Source organism: Engystomops pustulosus, chromosome 11 (genome assembly GCF_040894005.1).
Source record: "Engystomops pustulosus chromosome 11, aEngPut4.maternal, whole genome shotgun sequence".
NCBI lineage: Eukaryota > Metazoa > Chordata > Amphibia > Anura > Leptodactylidae > Engystomops > Engystomops pustulosus.
Window position 1 is genome coordinate 33,368,523 of NC_092421.1, and position 22,167 is coordinate 33,390,689.

The 22,167-nt window shown below is 41.5% G+C and overlaps 1 protein-coding gene across 15 annotated transcripts in view; it reads left to right on the top strand.

Moving 5' to 3' along the window:
* LOC140106274 (uncharacterized) overlaps positions 1-22,167 on the top strand; it is a 203,231-nt gene that overhangs the window by 126,158 nt on the left and 54,906 nt on the right. For 12 of the 15 annotated variants that reach the window (XM_072130613.1, XM_072130619.1, XM_072130614.1 and 9 more), the window contains 6 exons: positions 1,287-1,313; positions 5,990-6,025; positions 9,067-9,129; positions 10,895-10,921; positions 17,483-17,527; positions 21,132-21,158. In XM_072130613.1, the coding sequence (XP_071986714.1) occupies positions 1,287-1,313; positions 5,990-6,025; positions 9,067-9,129; positions 10,895-10,921; positions 17,483-17,527; positions 21,132-21,158 (225 nt within the window). The remainder of the gene's footprint in view (positions 1-1,286; positions 1,314-5,989; positions 6,026-9,066; positions 9,130-10,894; positions 10,922-17,482; positions 17,528-21,131; positions 21,159-22,167) is intronic. The other 3 variants (XM_072130621.1, XM_072130625.1, XM_072130626.1) reach the window with 3 other exon arrangements.

Genomic DNA, 22,167 nt, shown 5'->3' on the forward strand with positions numbered 1-22,167 from the left:
AGACAAGCCACCGTTGTTTTTTGAAATGCATCCAAACCAAAGTCCAGCCCCTGTGACTACCCCAGGATTTTACATAGAGAACATGGCACAAACCAAACTGGTTTTCTTTAATTTTTTTATTTTTAGCGTTTTCAACGTATAATTCACACAGTGGAGCCTTCGCCATAGAAATTGAACAAAAGTTATATAATTCTATACAGATCAGCAGCCTCACCACTCTCCTACCTACTACTGCAGACATTGCCAGATCATGCTTGACAAAGGTCGTGATGACCGAAACGTCGTATATTACTTCTGATCTGTATAGAATTATATAACTTTTGTTCAATTTCTACGGTGAAGGCTCCACTGTGTGAATTATACGTTGAAAACGCTAAAAAATAAAAAAATTTAAGAAAACCAGTTTGGTGTGTGCCATGTTCTCTATGTGGATTATGGATGGACTGAGAATCCTACATTGAGCACCACCCATACATGGTGTGCGGTCACTACTGTTTCTACGTACCCCAGGATTTTGTCAGGGTGCAAGAATAAGTTATAATACACAATTATATTGTAATGGAAATGCTTAAAATAGGTAGAAAGTTATATTTGCACTGCAGGTGTGATGGGTTTCTGCAACCTGTCTTTAGTGAAAATGAGGTCCCTGATGACAGGTTCCCTTTAATCTTTATGATTGTTTATAATTGTCCATTATAAATGACAGCTTTCATTTACCATTTACTTTTCAAGAAACTTTGCATGAATTAATATCATAAAAATATGTATTCACTATTCTCCACTACTCAATTTCCATTCTCTTACTCCCCAAAACTGGATATGTCTTTTGAATCAGTTTTGATTTCCTAAGAGTAAAGTATTTCAAAAAATAAATGAATACACCTATAGATAAAAGCAGAAACAAACACTAATCTAACATATAGCCAAAGATTACAGGATATTGATACATTTATCAATACCCTAAAGTGAATAAAAGTGAATGTGGTTACCACTATATTGCAACTCACAAATTGGCTGAACCGCAACACAGTTGCAAAAATGTTTTAGCTGTAATGTCTGCATCTTTACTCTTTAGCCACATGGGAGTTCCGTTCCTAATAAAACTGTAGAAGGGACTTGGCTTCAATACATGTTGACTGTATGGGCCACAGCTAAATTTGGTTGCTTATCCATACATGCTTGAACTTTATTGACATAATCCTAGCATTTTGTTTTTATCATAAAGATTATTATTATTATTATTATTATTATTATTATTATTATGCTTATGCTTGTTTTATTTTTAGGGATTGCCTGGACCTCCAGGGCCCAAGGTAAAGCATTGTTTTACATATGATTTTATTGGTTAAGATTGAATAGATATATACAACTTAAAGTTAACCTGTCACCACACTTCCCCCCACCCACCCCCACGATTACTAACAGTACCTTCTTCTGTAATATGTACGCCCCCTGGAGGTGTTTTTAGCATATTTCAAAGTTGCAGCATGAATGAAAAATCATCTTTTAATGTTTTGTGGGATACACACAGACAGTCAAGCAACCACACCTCCTGCAGCCAGACAACACCACCTCCTGCAGCCAGACAACACCACCTCCTGCAGCCAGGCAACACCACCTCCTTCAGCCAGACAATACTACCTCCTGCTGCCATACAACACCACCTCCTTCGGCCAGGCAACACCGCCTCCTGTAGCCAGGCAACAACACCACCTCCATCAGCCAGACAACACCACCTCCATCAGCCAGACAACACCACCTCCTGCAGCCAGACAACACCACCTCCTGCAGCCAGACAACATCGCCTCCTGCAGCCAGACAACATCGCCTCCTGCAGCCAGACAACACCACCTCCAGCAGCCAGACAACACCACCTCCAGCACCCAGGCAACACTACCTCCTGCAGTCAGACAACATCAACTTCTGCATCCAGACAACACAACCTACTGCAGCCAGTCGACACCACCTCCTGCAGCAAGACAACACCACCTCTTGCAGCCAGACAACACCAGCTCCTGCAGCCAGACAACACAACCTACTGCAGCCAGACAACACCAGCTCCTGCAGCCAGACAACACCACCTTCTGCAGCCAGACAACACCACCTTCTGCAGCCAGACAACACCAGCTCCTGCAGCCATACAAAAGCAAATAATGATTATGTGCAAAACCGTAATGGGTCCGGGCAAAGAAAGGGATCCCCCAGGTAATAAAGGATGAAAAGGCAGCACAAAAAATTTCAGGTGAAAAAACGGTGGTTTTTAATCCATAAAACACGACGTTTCGGCTCGTATACACGTGAGTCTTTCTCAAGTCGACTTGCAGCCAGACAACACCAGCTCCTGCAGCCAGACAACACCACCTCCTGCAGCCAGACAACACCAGCTCCTGCAGCCATACAACACCACCTCCATCAGCCAGACAACAACACCTCCTGCAGCCATCAACACCACCTCCTGCAGCCAGACAACACCACCTCCTGCAGCCAGGCAACCCTGCCTTCTGCAGCCAGGCAACACCACCTCCTGCAGACAGACAGCACCAGCTCCTGCAGACAGACAATACCGGCTCCTGCAGCAAGACAATACCGCCTCCTGCAGCCATCAACACCACCTCCTGCAGAAAGACAACACCACCTCTTGCAGCCAGAAAACATCACCTCCTGCAGCCAGGCAACACCACCTCCTTCAGCCAGACAACACTACCTCCTGCAGCCAGACAACACCACCTCCTGCAGCCAGACAACACCGCCTCCTGCAGCCAGACAACACCAGCTCTTGCAGCCAGCCAACACCACCTGCAGCAGCCAGACAACACTACCTCCTGCAGCCAGACAACACCACCTGCAGCCAGACAACACTACCTCCTGCAGCCAGACAACACTACCTCCTGCAGCCAGACAACACCACCTCCTGCAGCCAGACAACACCACCTCCTGCAGCAAGACAACACCACCTCTTGCAGCCAGACAACACCAGCTCCTGCAGCCAAACAACACCACCTTCTGCAGCCAGACAACACCACCTTCTGCAGCCAGACAACACCAGCTCCTGCAGCCATACAAAAGCAAATAATGATTATGTGCAAAACCGTAATGGGTCCGGGCAAAGAAAGGGATCCCCCAGGTAATAAAGGATGAAAAGGCAGCACAAAAAATTTCAGGTGAAAAAACGGTGGTTTTTAATCCATAAAACACGACGTTTCGGCTCGTATACACGTGAGCCTTTCTCAAGTCAACTTGCAGCCAGACAACACCAGCTCCTGCAGCCAGACAACACCACCTCCTGCAGCCAGACAACACCAGCTCCTGCAGCCATACAACACCACCTCCATCAGCCAGACAACAACACCTCCTGCAGCCATCAACACCACCTCCTGCAGCCAGACAACACCACCTCCTGCAGCCAGGCAACCCTGCCTCCTGCAGCCAGGCAACACCACCTCCTGCAGACAGACAACACCAGCTCCTGCAGACAGACAATACCGGCTCCTGCAGCAAGACAATACCGCCTCCTGCAGCCATCAACACCACCTCCTGCAGAAAGACAACACCACCTCTTGCAGCCAGAAAACATCACCTCCTGCAGCCAGGCAACACCACCTCCTTCAGCCAGACAACACTACCTCCTGCAGCCAGACAACACCACCTCCTGCAGCCAGACAACACCGCCTCCTGCAGCCAGACAACACCAGCTCCTGCAGCCAGCCAACACCACCTACAGCAGCCAGACAACACTACCTCCTGCAGCCAGACAACACCACCTGCAGCCAGACAACACTACCTCCTGCAGCCAGACAACACCACCTCCTGCAGAAAGACAACACCACCTCTTGCAGCCAGAAAACATCACCTCCTGCAGCCAGGCAACACCACCTCCTTCAGCCAGACAACACTACCTCCTGCAGCCAGACAACACCACCTCCTGCAGCCAGACAACACCGCCTCCTGCAGCCAGACAACACCAGCTCCTGCAGCCAGACAACACCACCTACAGCAGCCAGACAACACTACCTCCTGCAGCCAGACAACACCACCTCCTGCAGCCAGACAACACCACCTCCTGCAGAAAGACAACACCACCTCTTGCAGCCAGAAAACATCACCTCCTGCAGCCAGACAACACCACCTCCTTCAGCCAGACAACACTACCTCCTGCAGCCAGACAACACCACCTCCTGCTGCCAGACAACACCACCTCCTGCAGACAGACAACACCAGCTCCTGCAGACAGACAATACCGGCTCCTGCAGCAAGACAATACCGCCTCCTGCAGCCATCAACACCACCTCCTGCAGAAAGACAACACCACCTCTTGCAGCCAGAAAACATCACCTCCTGCAGCCAGGCAACACCACCTCCTTCAGCCAGACAACACTACCTCCTGCAGCCAGACAACACCACCTCCTGCAGCCAGACAACACCGCCTCCTGCAGCCAGACAACACCAGCTCCTGCAGCCAGCCAACACCACCTACAGCAGCCAGACAACACTACCTCCTGCAGCCAGACAACACCACCTCCTGCAGCCAGACAACACCACCTCCTGCAGAAAGACAACACCACCTCTTGCAGCCAGAAAACATCACCTCCTGCAGCCAGGCAACACCACCTCCTTCAGCCAGACAACACTACCTCCTGCAGCCAGACAACACCACCTCCTGCAGCCAGACAACACCGCCTCCTGCAGCCAGACAACACCAGCTCCTGCAGCCAGACATCACCACCTACAGCAGCCAGACAACACTACCTCCTGCAGCCAGACAACACCACCTGCAGCCAGACAACACCACCTCCTGCAGCCAGACAACACCACCTCCTGCAGAAAGACAACACCACCTCTTGCAGCCAGAAAACATCACCTCCTGCAGCCAGGCAACACCACCTCCTTCAGCCAGACAACACTACCTCCTGCAGCCAGACAACACCACCTCCTGCAGCCAGACAACACCGCCTCCTGCAGCCAGACAACACCAGCTCCTGCAGCCAGACAACACCACCTACAGCAGCCAGACAACACTACCTCCTGCAGCCAGACAACACTACCTCCTGCAGCCAGACAACACTACCTCCTGCAGCCAGACAACACCACCTCCTGCAGCCAGACAACACCACCTCCTGCAGCCAGACAACACCACCTGCAGCCAGACAACAAAGCCTCCTGCAGCCGGACAACACCACCTCCTGCAACCAGACAACACAACCTCCTTCAACCAGACAACACCACCTCCTGCAACCAGACAACACAACCTCCTTCAACCAGACAACACCACCTCCTGCAACCAGACAACACCACCTCCTGCAACCAGACAACACAACCTCCTTCAACCAGACAACACCACCTCCTGCAGGCAGACAACAAAACCTCCGGCAGCAAGAAAACAGAACCTCCGGCAGCAAGACAACAACAACTCCTGCAGCCAGAAAACACTACCTCCTGCAGCCAGGCAACCCTGCCTCCTGAAGCCAGATAACCCTGCCTCATGCAGCCATACCCCACCCAAGGATGCGGGGTTATCTCACTGTAGGATGCAGGGTTACCTGCAGGAGCTGGGGTTCCTACAAAAGAATAAAACATGATTCTTCATTCATACTGCAACCTAAAAATATGGTAAAAATACCTCCAGGGGATGCACATTTGACAGAAGAAGGTACTGTTTGTAGGCTTGGGTGGGTTATTGTAGTGACTAACACTGATCATGAGATGTTCTTTATAGCCACTCTGATCTGTTGGTGTATTAGAAACCTTCATCTTCTGTTTGGTGACTTACAATACATTAGATAATCAATAATGATAGTTTCTACTAAGTTTGATCATTTTTAACACCATAGTGCACTATAGCCTGCTACACCAGAATGATTGTAAAGCCTTGCTCTGTTATATAACTTTATGACATGATTGATAATGACGGCTGAAATCCAGAACCTGACAGATGTTTATTTGCATTTCATTTCCCGGGGAAAAAAAAACTCAAAATGTATTTGTTTTGTAGGGAGAGTCAGGGACTGCGGGAATCCCAGGAAGGAAGGTAAAAATGACAATATTTGGTGCACTGGACCGCAACAAAGGAATGTAAAGTATATGAAAACAATCTACAGAATAAACATTGTACTCATGTCTGCTTTCACAGCTTGTTAGTGATCCTGGCACGGCACTGGGGCCTGTACACCCATCTGCAAAGCTAGTGTATCACTATTAGTGACTAATATCATTGATAGTTCTAGTGATGGATGACTCCTCTTTATATGGTTGAGTGTGATAAGAATTACAAATTGCTACACATTTAGTTTGTTTCGTTTTTACAGCACCAGTGTAGATTTAAATTGCTCCAGTGTAGACTGCATCACTACGGCAACAGACAACAAACAAGCCCTATGTAGTCTGATCCTGCAGTCATATTTTGTCTTGTGCTAGCAAGAATATATCAGAATGAGACTGGATTATGTGTAATAATGATCGATAATAAATATGTATATAGGGCCACAATATTCTGTAAATCACCTCCATATACAATAAAAACAGAGCAATAACATGGTTAGATCGAACAATAGGAATGAGGGCTTTGCTCACTCACGTCAAAATGATACACATAAAGAAGGAAATATTTTAGACCATTGTAAAAATATATATATTTTTTTATATTAGATGCATTAGAGCGTACATAGCAATAAAGTAGGCTACTGGATAAAACATATTAAACTAAATTTACCACCAGGATGAAGGATTGTAAACCAAGTACTCTTACATGCTGGTGTGTGCCCCCTATGGCAGGATCCACTCTTCTTTACGCTTCCTATGCCCATGTTTTTAAGAGTAAATGGCCTTAAAATTATGCAAATGAGCCTGAGGGGCTCTAGACTCCATTAAACACTATGAATCACAGAGCCCCTCAGATGGCTCATTTGCAAAATTTTAAAATCCTTTTAAAAAAAAAAAAAAAAAAATCCAGAGAACAAGAGGCTAAAATAATAGCAGATCCTGCCAGAGGGGGCACTCACCAGTATGTCAGTGTGCTCGGTTTACAAATCTTCACCCTAGTGGTAGATTTCCTTCAATTATGTAATGCTTGTAAAAGACTATATATAATGAGTATATATAAAAACTATTTTCTAAATAAAAAAATTTATAAAATTTGCCAAACTGTTGATGTTTTAAAAAAACTGAAAAATAAATAACAAGCACAAGAAAAAAACAACCTTACAGTTTTGAAATAGGAGCTTAGATAGATGAAAGGAACAACTTGGAGCATTGTTACATAGAGGCTTTAGGCCATGTACACTGATATTCTCTTCCTGAAGAGCAGGATATTAGCAATATGACACTATTATTACAGTACATGATGTCCCACATACGGTATATATTGGAGACTGTGAAAGTACATCTCCCGTTCCCTTTGTCTGCTTCCTCAATATTTTTTAATAATTTTTAATAATTTTTAGTTGGTGACAGTTTCCAATATCCTATGCTATTACGATTTTAAAAATGCCTTTGTTTGCATTCAGAATAATTTCTGTACTTTATAAAACTTTATTTCACATTACCTAGACCTCTTCAGCAGCATGTGGTGATTCCCAAGAGAGGGGCAGCTGCAGCCTGTATCTCAGCCTGATGTATTCCTCCACTTTTATACAGCTCTCTACGTACCTACCTGCTCTCTACGTACCTACCTGCTCAATGCACATGACAGAAAGAGGGAGCTTGCGGTTAGCTGAGGGGGGAGGCACAGAGGGAGTTGTATGAGTGACAAGTAGAGGAAGAATAAGAATTCCTTTATTTATATAGGGCACACAGATTATGCATCGCTGCACAGAGCTTGTCAGATGAGTCTGCATCACGACTTAAACACAGGCTGCTGTGCCCCCCGCCACCAGCCAGGTAATGTGAAAAAGTTTTATAAAGTACTGAAATGACTCAGAATGTTGACAAAGGCATTTGTAAAATCAGCATAGCAAAGGCTATTGGAATCTTTCACTGGCTAAAAATGCGACAAGTTTGCTTTTATGTACACTTTTATAAAAGTTGATAAATTAAATATAATTGTACATGACTGTAAAAAATCATGTATTTGTGTGTATAATATTTTGCAGTAGGTACAATTTCTGGTCAAAGAAAGAGATTTTGATTCTTCCTAATTATTTTTAGGTGTATTGTGCTTGTTTGATTTTAATTAAAAGGGCAATGCCATAAGAACACTCTATTTAAAGTGAACAATCTCTGTGGGGGTAATACCGTATATACTCAAGTATAAGCCGACCCGAGTATAAGCCGAAACTCATAATTGACTCGAGTATAAGCCGAGGGTGGGAAATACATTGGTTACAGCCTCCCAGTATATAGTCTGCCAGCCCCTGTAGCATACAGCCTGCCCAACCCCTGTAGCATACAGCCTGACCAGCCCCTGTAGCATACAGCCTGACCAGCCCCTGTAGTAGGAAAAAAAATAACACTGTACTCATCTTTCTGACGTCCCTCATAGGTCCTCTTCTGTCTCAGACTGTCTCAGACAGAAGAGGACCTATGATGTCAGATGATGTCAGAAGGGTGAGTTTTGACTTTATTTTTTTAGTTGACTCGAGTATAAGCCGAGTTAGGGTTTTTGAGCACAAATTTTGTGTTGAAAAACTAGGCTTATACTCGAGTATATAAGTATATTTCTCCTTCTTCTATCAGTGAAGGAAATCTTTCAGGGACACAATATTTCTTGGCATGATTCAAGGTGGATGAAAACTGTCCATGTGAAGGTGGTTTCCTTATCATTCCACATGTAAGCCTTTGTGGAGCCTTGCAGCATGACTAAGAATATTCATTAAAGCAAACTGATAGTATCAAGAGTTCTTTTCTCTTTAGTGAACCCTCTTGACCTGTCAGTGGTTTCAAAGAGGATAATGTGACATGGCCTTTGACTCCTTGGGAACTTCCTGGTATTTCAAGTCTGAAAACATTTCACATGATACTTACAGTATCTTCATGATTGAGGGACCTAGGAACTCAAGAATTAGATTTTAATGCTGTAACATTTAGAGGTAGCTCAGCACGATTCTTTTTATTACTGATGTGTCTTATTGTTAGGGGGAAATGGGTGAAGCTGGCTTACCAGGCGCACCTGGGCTTCCGGGGCCTGTCGGTGCAAAGGTATTGGTTACATGAATGGCTTTGGTGATGTTGTGCTGCATTGATTTGTTGTGAATATACATTTAGCATTTATATTACCGATATTTATTTAGAAGTATGTATATACAGTATAAATGGCATATGGAATGAAAGGAATGATAATGCCCATATGACATAATGCGTGGGAATGTTATACTATATATACAATATTCTTTAAATAAGCACCAGTCAGGCTCATAACTTGAGGGGGTGTAGTGGGTGCATTCGCAATCGGACCCAAGAAGCCTAGGGGGCCCTTATGGTGTACCTTTCCTATATTTGAAGACTAAATACATTGTACATTAGCAATACATTAACAATACATTATAATTGGGGCCGTGGCACTTAGGCCTGATAGCTTCAAGTTACACCACTGGCAACAGCCACATATATATCTGTATATCCATATTTTCATTTACAATAATAAAAGCAATGCTTTTCTAATGATGTTGACAAGTAAACAAGTTTGGAGACTGCACAATCCATGGATAGTATTGACAATACTCAGCCAGCACGGCATACTGTTCCTTCTAACCGTGGTACTCTTAACATTTCCCTGTCTTCCCTGTGGTGCAGAATTACACAGGTTACACTATGACCCATGATACCATGACACCATGGCCTGTAAAGTTACTGGGTCTTTTATGCTAACATACATGAAACAAATACAAAAATACATGTATGACATGAAAAATGGCAACGGTGTTCGAAGGGACACCAGCTCCATAACAGCAGGGCTTCAACACTCTTGTTACAGTCAAGCTCCAAATTTTCCCACATTGCTAGAGGCAATGGTTGAGTTTTGCGTTGTTGAATTATTATTTGATAAAACTAGTTCACAAGCCCCAAATTTCAAGGACATTAGATGTCCCATAGCTGGGAAGAAGTGATTTTTGTGACTTCATTAGCCAGCCTTCTGGGGATTCTTATTTGTGAGTCTGCAAATATGGGGGAAACACGGATAACATAGGAGCCAAGTTTGTGGCCAAGCAGCTCAGACTCTGGTAAAGTAATGTTCACAGACGGGTCCGAAATACGACCAAGAGAGACATTGTTTGTGGCCTTATTTTAAAAAAAACCTTTGTGTGAAGGTGGCCTAAGTCTGTAGGAAGTGGATTTTAGCTAGGACACCGTCTTCAGTGGCAGTGCCATTTGATTATAAGCAGCAATACCAAACACAGCCTTATAAAAGACTGGCGCCATTTGGATGAGAATTAAACTAAATAATTCCTTGTCCAGATCAAGATTCCAGCAAACACAAGGTTACTTGTATCTTAAAGACAAAAAAACAAACTATTGGAAACGGAATAGTTCTGAAATGGATAAACATAATGTGCTAAATTATGCTAAATACGTACAGAAATTTGATCCAACCCCATGAATAGTGTACTGCTTTATGTGGGCTTTAAGAGCTCTATATCAGTAAATACATCCTTTTTCCTTTCCAAACTTGGGTTGTAAAAGGCTTTCTGTCGTGGAGCCAGTACATTACTGGCACGGCACACACCTGCATTCTCACACGCATGTTGTGCTTTCTGTGTTTGTATACTAAGCCTCCATTCCACTCATAGCTAAATAAAGGGAAAGTCATGCCAGCAAGTGCTTTGTCGGGTAGAGGTTCTGCATGGCCAATTATGCAGGGAATGTTCTGTTTTGCTTTTTGTTACATCTTATATCTTTATCGCTCTTTATCTCTATTGTTTTCTGTTGTGTCTTCTTTTTCTATCCGCTCGTGGTTATCACAAAGGGTGAACAGGGAGAGCCAGGACTGAAGGTAGGACTCTCATGGCTGCTTTTTTTGTAGTACATAGATTTTTAGTTGGGTCTGTTCTTTTTTATAAGGGCACCAGCTAAATGTAAAAGTCCAAAAAGAACAACAGGTTGGATAGAGAGCACTCCTGTATGCCCAGTATCATAAGTAAACTCCATTGAAACCAACCTGATGCCATCACAGTACATCTGTAATGAGAAGAGTGCTGTATGACACCTTCTGGGTACAAGTTTTCATCTAAACTCATAAGGGAGAATTTATTACAAAAGGAATTTATAAGATCAGTTTTACTGAAGACCAAACATTACAAAAAAAAAACTACACTTCAATTTCTACATTTGTGAATAGGCCATCAGACCTCATTATTTGTGGACATTTGTGTAAGATAACCTGAACTTAATATGTAACCCTTCCCCTGCAAATATCTATACTGATGGGGAAGGGAATGACAAGTACTGGCCAATCGTTTCATCACTTTTAACCAAACCCATGCCCAGAAGACCACACTAGGGTAAGAATTCTGAAATATGTTCTCCTAGTAGATGATCTTAGTAGATAAAGACGGAAAAAGACACAGTTTCGGCAAGTCAGAATAAAGGAAAAAACATCTGGAATTGGGCACTGTGAATTATCTACTTTTCTCTGGAGTCGCCCCAAAATAGCCCTAGGGTACAATATCTAAGCATCTGTGGTACTAGGAGTCCCAGTATCACTAGGGGTTATCCCTAGTTTCAGGAATGCATTGTCTCCAACACTTCCCTGGTTAGGTACAAGATAGGATATTTAGGTTTGTTCTTAAGTCAGAACAGGTATATTTTGTAAGTGTAAATCCTGACACTGTTGTTTGTCCCTGTGACAACAGGATTTTCAAAATTTTGGGTGGTCACGGGGACAAAGATTCACACAGCTCTGGTTACTCTCTATGATATAATGAGCCGTGCACCTGTGTGGCCAGGGTCAGATTTCTGTCCACTGGGAGTAAATACAGTAGCTTTTATAGAATAACAGCAAGCAGACATCTAGAAAACCACAAGGAATTGATACAGAAAGTATACTGGGAAATTGTATAACTTTTTATAATACAAACAATAACATGAATTTGCTGAAATGGGAATATCCCTTTAAGTTTTTTTATTCACTGGGCTGCACTGCAACATCTGAGAGGGTTGGAGAGGAGAGCTCAATACACACAACCTGCTGTGCAAGGCTTCATGGAAATTGTGGTCTCAGCGTGTAAATGAATTTCAGTGCAAATTAAATATTTAGGCTAAAACGAATTAAACAACTGGGCTAGGGCTAGGGCATGTGGATGTGATAGCAGTGAACCCCTTAAAATATGAAAGTAGCTTCAGGGAACACCAAAGGGGCAAGGTAATTTTCTGATGTGCAAAACTTTGAGGGTATTATGATTTTTTAGCCACCTGACCACCTTTCCCAACCTCAGATTTATTTTGTTTATTTCTGGAAAACTTATTTAAATAACTCATACTAATCTCTAGCTACAGTGAGCAGTTTCCACTTCCAAATCCAAACATTTCATTTTCAATATTTTTCCTTTTTGAAGTGAATGAAATATAGATGTGTAAATGGGCTTAAAGAGAAGGTGACATCATTTAGGCATCGGATTAAACACTCACAAATCTACAGTTTGATGGGGGTTTATCCAGCCATTAGGGCCCAGATATAACAATACTCATCTGAAAAGAAGAAGCCGATGTCAAAAGCAACTTTAATCTTGACAGCTTTAATGGACAGGATTCCCAAGTTATAAACGCAATATTTTTAATACATGATTTCTACACAATGAGTATTTGGAATGTTAAAGGCCTTTTTATATGAAGAACACAGGGATCTTGTGATATTGTTTAAGTGGACCTTTCTATCTATAGGGGACAAGCCCTTTAACATTTTAAATGCGTTTGATTTGCTGTCAACTTTTGAACTTCAAGATGGAATTATGTCAAGTCTTGAGACAATATAAATGAAGCTTTTGGAACTATTGTAGACCATTTTTATGGATCAGTTCACACCTTTCTTTGGTCTGTGTAGTTGTCAGCTAATCCATCCTTATTCTGTACATTATCCGTAAAATTCTGTGGGACACATACATTTATCATAGCATCTTTTTTTAGTGCCAAAAAATGTGACATTTTAGCGCTAAATTGCACTGGCCTCTTCATGCCACTCAGAAGCGGCTTAATCATTGATTCGTAGCTGTGTAAAGCCAGTCTCATGACTTGCAAGATGTTCAAAAATTGCATAAAAAGTCGCAGACACTCCACTGTATATTTAAAGAAAATCTACCATCAAAATCAAACATGACAGATTCATAGATCCAGGTACTGTGACTGTGGTAATCTTCTTATATTTGTTATCCATGGCCTCCTTCCTTCTAAAATGAAGTTTTAAAATTTATGCTCTGAGAGCATTACCAGATCCTCTCTGTGCTGAAACTTCACAGGCTGTTACACTTTACAGGATCACATCTCTATAAAGGGAATGGCAAATTGCAGAGACTGTGTACCAAGGAACCAATGATTCCTAATCACTGATATGTGTTTCTTGGGTCAGGGTCGTAAAGCAAGATAAGATTGGATTCTTATTCAATCAAGTACAATAGTTCCATTGCTTCTATTTTACAACCCTGAGAATTTATTTCTCACATATATTACATTTTAATCAAAAGCTTGGTAGCTGGACTTGGTATCCAACTTATTTTTTAGGCTCCTGTTGCCTCATGAATTAAAGATGACATGTAATAGGCACACAAATAATAGATCTTCTCTCATGGCAATGGTTTTTGGGGGAATTTTTTAAGAAAAAAGACATGAACTTAACAGGTGAATTTGATTTTAAAGGGGAAACCTGTTCAGTGAATGGGATTTATTTGGGCTACAATCTGAAGTCGTCTCTACAATTGTCGCAAAAATGATTATGAAGCAGTTTTACCTGTGTGCTGCTGTAGTACCTCATAAGACAAGCGTGAGCTTCTGCATAACCTCTTTAGAGTCACCTGAGCTGCTGCAGAAGCTCATCAAAAACACTGCAGCTGCTGCAGAGCCTCATAAGAAATGTTGGAGCCGCTGCAGAATCTCAATAGACACACCTGAGCAGCTGCAGAACCTCATTAGACACACCGGAGCCGCTGCAGAACCTCATTAGACACACCTGTGCTGCTGCGGAAAACCACAATACACTCCTTAGCTGTTAACCCCTTAGCGCTCTGCGCCGTAGCTGTACTGCGCTGAGTCCCGCGAATAGCGCTCAGCGCAGTACAGCTACTGCGCAGAGACGATGCCGGTTCAGCGCTGTATAGCAGCCGAACCGGCATCGTTAGCCGCGGGATTTCAACGGTAATCTACCGTTGACATCCCCGGCTATCACCCGCGGTCGGAGTGGGCTCCGATCGCGGGTGTTTAACCCGTTAAATGCCGCGGTCAACGCGACCGCGGCATTTAACATGCCTTCTGGGGGTCTTTACCCCACGATCGCCCCCCCCGCACCGTTTTCGGGGGGGGCGATCGCTGTTTTGGCTCCTCTGGGGTCCGATCGGGACCCCAGAGAAGCCTGGAGGGTTTACCTTTAAGATGGCGTCTGTGACGTCATCTTAAAGGCAAAGTGTCAGCCTATGCATCTGCATAGGCTGGCACTGATAATACCCTGCAATACATTAGTATTGCAGAGTATTATCAAGAACAAGCAATCAGATGATTGCTTGTTCATATCCCATGGTGGATCATGAAAAAAAATGTAAAAAATAATGTTTTTCAATAAAAAATTACTTTATAAATCACTAAAAATGCCCATAAGCCCCAAAACATATAAAGAGACATATAACGCTCAAAAAAGTCTAAATCATAACACAAACCCCACATATATAGTATCACCGCGTCCGTAACAATCCATAGAATAAAACTAAATAACTATTGAACCCATATGATGAACGCCATAAAAAAAAAAACGTCAAAAACCCGCCAAAAATTATGATTTTTACCTATTATATCCCACTAAAAATGAAATAAAAAGTGATCAACAAAACATATGTACTCCAGAATGATATTGTTGCAAAGAACAACATGTCCCGCAAAAAACAAGCCATCAACCAGCTCTGTAGCCAAAAACGTAACAATGTTATGCCACTTGGAAGACGGCGATGCAAAAATGATAGATTTTTCCCCACATTAGGGTTTTATTTGGCAAATTTAGTAAAACATAAGAAAAAATATTCATGTCTGGTATCCCCGTAATCGTATCGACCCATAGAATAAAGATAACAGGATTATTAGGATATATGGTGAACACGGAAAAAAAAAAAAGTAAAAAATCCAGTACAGAATTGATGCTTTTCTACTCATGACCTCAAAAAAAGTTCCAAAATTTTCAACAATAGGTGATACCAACCCCAAAATGGTAACACTGGAAAAAGCATCTCGTCCCGCAAAAAAAATGCCGTCACATGGCCCAAATAACGGAAAAGCGAAAATTTTATAGCCTTCAAAAGGGGGCAACCAGAAAACTAAAATCCTGGCAGCTGCAGGGTGCTCCTTCCCTTCTGCGCCTCGCTGTGCGCCCATAACACAAGTAACGGCCCCGTGTGGGGGGTCGCTGCACTCAGGAGAAATTGTAGAACAAATTTTATGGTGAGTTTTCTCTTTTTCTCTTTTGGAAATGTGTAAATTTTAGGGCTAAATGAACGTATAAACGACAAAATTTGATAAATTTGAAATTTCTAAATTTCACCGCCATTTTGATTCAATTACTATGAAGATCTCAAGGGGTTAATAATCTTTGTAAATGCTGTTTCTGATAGTTTGAGGGGTGCAGATTTGAAAATGGGTTGGTTATATAGGGGGTTTTGTTGCTAAATATGTAAAATTTGATTTCAAACAGTATTTATCCCCAAAATAGTCAATTCCGAAAATACGGAAAATCGCTATTCGATTTGTAGGCCGCGTGACGTCAAAATAAATTATCCAAACATTTCAAAAATTATGAAAATGTAAAGTAGACAAATGGGAAATGTTATTCTGCAAGTTATTTAGGTGGTAAATCTATCTGCCTGAAAACGCGGTGATTTTGAATTTCGAAAATGGCAAATTTTTCTAAAAATTCATCATTTTTTCCCTTTTTTTGTAAATAAACGCAAAACTTATCAGCCAAAATTTACCACTAAAATGAAGTACAACATGTGGGGAAAAAACAATCTCAGAATCGCTTTGATAAGTAACAGCGTTCAAAAGTTATTACCACAGGAAGAGACACTGGTCAAATTTCAAAAAAAAGTTGCGAGCCTTAACCTGCAAACAGGCTGCGTCCTTAAGGGGTTAAAGAACCTCATCAGTACACACCACATCAACAAATATAATCCTTTGCTTGTCTGCACCTACTCCCCATTCTACCATTTGCTATTGATTATTTATCTTTGCCTATAGTTAGTTGACTCCTCCAACTTGTGATGGCCACTCCTACAGTAAATTGGACCTGCCTATATCATGGGGCCACTTTTACATTTTTTTCCAGAGTAACTTTAAATTCACAGTCCGGCCCTTGGTGTGGATGACTACATCTGACACTGATTGGGTAGTGTCACAGTGTGCAGAGACACGCCCAGGTGTCTATTTTTGATAACTGTATGATTATTATTGCACAAAGAATACACAGATTTACTAATATAGACATGTCAGAAGAGATGACAGGTCCTCTGTAAAAGAGCTGAAAAGAAAATTTTCTTGATTCAAGTAGCATTAAATAGAAAACACACCTGACATGGCCTCCGGGAGGGTCACATAAGGGTTTGTATAATCTGGTAATATCCCCGACTAATGCTAGATGCCTGATCAATGTATGATTAAAGGCTGGTTTCTTATTTCAGGTCTAAAAACCTGGAAGCAGAACACAGAGGATGTAAAGGAATGAATAGCATTAGGCCATTACTGCCCGATCCTTGTGTCATAGCACCCTCTTATGGAAGATGGTGGTAGTGCACTATTCATACATCACACATGTTCACCAATCATATATAAGAAATACCTAGCATTAACAGAATAAATCATTTTTCTTGACCAGCCTGACAAAGAACTTATTGTTAGTTCGAAACACGTGACAAGGTGCCATTTCTTCTTCCTAAGTGCTAGCCTGTACTCCATTTATTGTACTCCCACATCATTTTATCAGTTTGCAATAAAGAATATGGAAGCTTTTAAGGACATTGAAATTCTATGATTTTTCTTATTGAATAAATAATAATCTGTTTTAATGATTACTAGACTAATCTCAGTATTTTACTGACAACTGATTGGATAATATCATTTAAAGAAAAATCAGGGCAACATTTTCCACGTTAACTAAACATCCAACCTCAGGAAACCCATTCTATATAGACATAAAAAGTTACATTTTATCTGATTAGATGTAAGTTATTTCAGACTTAGATTTATAATTCCCTGTTTTTTTTTTACTTAAAACTTCTCTTTCTACCCTAAAAACTTAGGAATATTCCACTAACGTAGTCTTCCTCCACTTATCTCTACCCCCCTTCTCTTTCATTTCTCCTTCTACCCTCAGGGAGAAAGAGGCATGCCGGGGATGCCAGGGAAACATGGAGCAAAGGTATCTTTCTAAAATGGATTGTAGTTTAACCCTTGATTGCCAGTGAACCTCTCAGCTGACCTTGTGCTGTCTCTGTGCATCCGCCAGTTACTTCCATAACTCACACCCCCTCCTCTGTCCTGGTCCTCACACATCTTCTGTAGCCATCACACTGTTCATACCACTTTCCACTCCCTATGTGGCTCGGCAACCCTAATTCTCATCTTGTGTCCTCTTTTTCTTTAGCTTCCCCCCTGATTTCTGTTTCTGAAAGTTGAGAGGTATGACCCATCCCTTTAACTTTACCTTCCTTCATATTCTTCTTCCATAATCATTTCTAGCACTTTTACTTGTCAGCCACCCGTCCCCCTAATCATATCCAGTAATAGCCCCAGCCCTGTAACTTGTTCAGTATCCCCCTATATGTTGTAACATGATGATTGCACTACTACATGCTTGTCTGGTTGTAGCCAGCTTTACTTACATGGTGGAGGTTGGAAGGTTACATTGTGTACACTGACAATGTGAAGATGTACAAGTGGGTGGAGATGAGAACTGGATTATCAATTATAGCTTTCCTATTTGTGTAAGTTTATGTGGCTGTAAAATCATCTTAGAATCCATTTAAAGAAAGTCTCTTACCACCCCTGATAAAATAAAATATGTACTTTCCCCAATACATAACAACTTAACTTTTCTTAGAACTCTACATTGTGCCATTTGCTCATAAAGAGATAAATAAGAAAAACTGTTAAAATGGTAACACCCAGTTGCCAATTTATAATGTCACACAAAAATAACAACAAAACAGTACGGCAGAGTTCTAAAAAAAAATGTTCCACAATTGTTATTTATTGGGATACCCTGAAATATAGGAAGCAGATGTGTTACGAGGTCTCCTTTATAATTTCTACACTTCTTTCAAATATACCAAAAAAAAAATTAAAAAGAATAAAACCAGTTAATTAAATTAGTAAACATAATTAGTATAGCAACATTTTTTTTCTTCCTCCAAAATGTGGAATACAAAATTATTATGTACTCAAAAAAAAAAAAGATTTTTCCCATCTTAGATATTTATGACATTTGTAAATATCCACCTGGGTAGAATTTAGTATTTACTGGGGAAAACAGTAACATGTATATTTTCTATGAAGTATTTAGAAAATGGTTGGAATTAAGCCGTAGTGATAATTCCATTGTCTTACATTTAGGGAATAGATTGCATTTTATCATATTAGTGTAACACAATGGGGCACATTTATCAAAAACAGTGCAGTCTGTACTAGGTGCAGTGTACAGGGGGCGCCAGATTCAGGATTTATGGTGCACATTATTAATGAATCGGTGCCCCCTGCTCTGCTCCGACAACTTTTTTTGGGTGCACCTTTAACGTGGGGGGTGCGACACAATTCTATCAAACTCTGCATTATAAATGTGAACACCCCTTTATTTGCATAAATATGTGTCGCGTCAGATATATTGCAGCCTCGACATAAGTGAGTCAGCTGTGTCTATGTGTCTCGGACACTTCTTAAATACCTGTGCAAGTAGTTTGCAGCAGATAGAATGTGCAAAGTCTGACAGAAAACTGGCACAAGGTCAATAGTAAATGTGCCCCAATATTCGTGTGTTGTAAAGCTACTGTACCTATGTAATAGTCTGACATTTATTTACTTGTTTTAATGTATTTTCTACTAGTAATCACTCATGCACACGGCCATTGTTTTTATCTCAAACAGCAGTTAGTACACAGCCCCATAGCCTTCTATGGGCTCATGCACATGGACGTAGTCATTGTCGAACTGGGGCCCACCAGTAACACCACTGTTCAGCTACATTTGCAGTTTGTTACAAAATCTATCCATATAATTATGGGAATACATAGGATGGCGGTATTCTGAGTATCTAGACAAAGTAATGTGAGGGTACCCCATCACTAGTAATGCATGGCATGGGGGCCCTCCTAGCACAGGGGCCTTTTGTTGGATCCAATTGTGGCCTGTCCAAGCCTGGTGGTGGTTTTGTACGGCCCCATGTATGAGCCAACTGGCTGTGTCGCAGCCACCGATGACCCTGAGGCTGCAGATAACAGCCCAGGGGACTGGTGTTTGTGACTGTGAACTTTGTGTGCAGAAGGGCCAATAGACACATCACAGATGCCTGAAAATTCAGATATGGATCGATATGCAGAAATCATATTAAGAAGCTGATATTAAATCATCTCTCCATTTCTCCATACATGTTTTAATCAGGGTTAAATTATCCAGTGCCTTTTTTGTAAGTTTTTCTACCAGAGTTCTGCTAATTCCTAGTCCCATCCACCCCAATACCACCAGCTTGTTGGAATCGGATATGCACATAGACTTCAGACAAGTCCTCCTGCCCTTGGATTGGTTGTCTGACCAAGGGCAAATATCTCAGACTACAATGCATTTTACATACAATAGTCCGATAAGCTGGTGGCCATTGTAGATGAAGGCAAAAGGGACCAGGAATCAACAGATCCATAGAAGAAGACCATTGGGCTTCAGGAACTTTATTTATTTGATTATTAAATATTTTTTTGGAAAAGCAGACTGTGGGTTTAACATTTTTTGTTACAGGTTATATTTAGACACAAAATGTATAATGATGTAAAACTGTGTGCTATTCCTAGACTTTCTGAGGGCATGTACTGGGGGAGGTAGCAAGTTATTACAAATTATTGTATATGTTTCAGAAACAACACCATTCTTACTTTATGTAAGGAACTCATTGTTCCCTAAATGTCTACAAGAAGCCTACCCCTATCTTCTAGGACACTGTCCAACGGCACAGATTACACATATACCGTAACCCACCGCAATTCTCATCAACCTTTACCTGTCCAGATTATTGAACCCCTGCACATATCATCCACTCCCCTTCACGTTACATCCACACTTGCCCTACATATAAGATATACCTCTGGATGTCATCCACCCTTATCCTACACGTATCATATGATAAACACCTCATTATGATACCACTCAACCCTCATTTTGAGTCATCAGAGGTGAACATAGATGTAATAGAAATGGCATAGAAATTACAATCCCTTTCTGTCCTTACATACATAGGGGCACATTTATCAGAGCTTATATAACTAAAATTTTGGCGTAAAAGCGCTGAAATAGCCAGAATTCCTGGTGCAGGGTCAGGAAGTGCATCTATTTCTCCCATTACTTTACCTGCACGTCAAGTGGGCCAAGTGTTCCCAATGTTCGGATCCTTGCCGAACCCAGACTTCAGCCAGAAGTCGACTGGGGTGTTACTGGTGGAATATGCATTGGGGTCCGGGTATCCATACTTTCAGGTCGGGTATGGCCGAGCCTAGTGAACCCAAAACTGAATGGGTCTGCTCCTCCTTACCACTCAGATTATAGGAAACAGGACACTTGTACTGATCTTGAGGTTTTATATCTTTTGCAAGCTTGTGATGGTTTTAGTAATAGCTCTATCATTGGATTGCTTTAGTAAAGTAAATTCAAGAATTAATGTATAAATGTCAATGAATAATGTATGGAGTGATAAAATAAGTATTGAATGTCACTTACTGCACTTCCCACATATCACAATGTAACTAAACTATGCATCCTTTTAGGGTGAACCCGGAGCTTCAGGAGTAAAGGTAACATAAATATTTCTTAATCCCCTATAAAGCTCTTCATGCTTGATTTGAACCAGAAAAGCTGTGCTTAGCTGATATTATGAGGCAGAATTTGCTTTAAATATCTACACAGAACATCTGCTATACAACCTGATTGACCTTTTTTGTTCTTCAGTATTCTAGCATTGTGTCCTTGACCACCTACGACTATTATCACTGACTTTTGCTAAATCCTCCACATTTTGGAATTACAACCTTTGCAGTAAAGGATATAGCCGCGTATTCATTATTTCAGCGTAACAAAAAGTCAATGTGGTTTTAACAAAGTTAAAGGAAGCCTTCCCGAAGCTAGAGGGCAAATTTCCACTGAGTGCTGGGTGAAGACGGATGTCCATTAGGATATTTTTAGCGCTGAGTTATGTCATTTTCTCTGTGTGATAAAATACTTTGTTCTTAGATTTCAAGGATGATACTTGATGAATAAAGTGAACGGCAGGAAAATCACAGCAGCTTTTCTTCTTATGAAGCGCAGTGAATTAGGGGAAAGGTGCAGTGGGGGTCATGTAGAAAAATGATAGTTCCAATGAGAAATATAAGATCTAAAAAACGGTATGGAATTATTCTTGCCATGGAATACTTAAGTGATCAATAAAAAATATCCTGCAATACCGATTTTAGAATTTAAAACTACACATTGTTTTATTAGTATAAATTGACTTTTAGGGCAGGACATGGACAAGAACAGTGAGCCCCAATTCTTTGCCCTCCAAACTGTCCCTGCATAGTTATCAAGTCCACCCTAGAAAGTGGCCAGTAACTTGGCGACATTCCCACCCTGCGCCAAAGTGTAAACACGCAACAAGATAGATAAACAAATAACATAAGGTGAGGTCAACAATCCGGATCACAACAAGATAACAAGGAACATACAAAATCAAATAATCAGGAGAATAGTCTGGAACGTAGCCGATATCAATAAACCAGAAGAACAGAAAAAGCATTGACAGAAAGCCAGCAGACAAACAGTTTG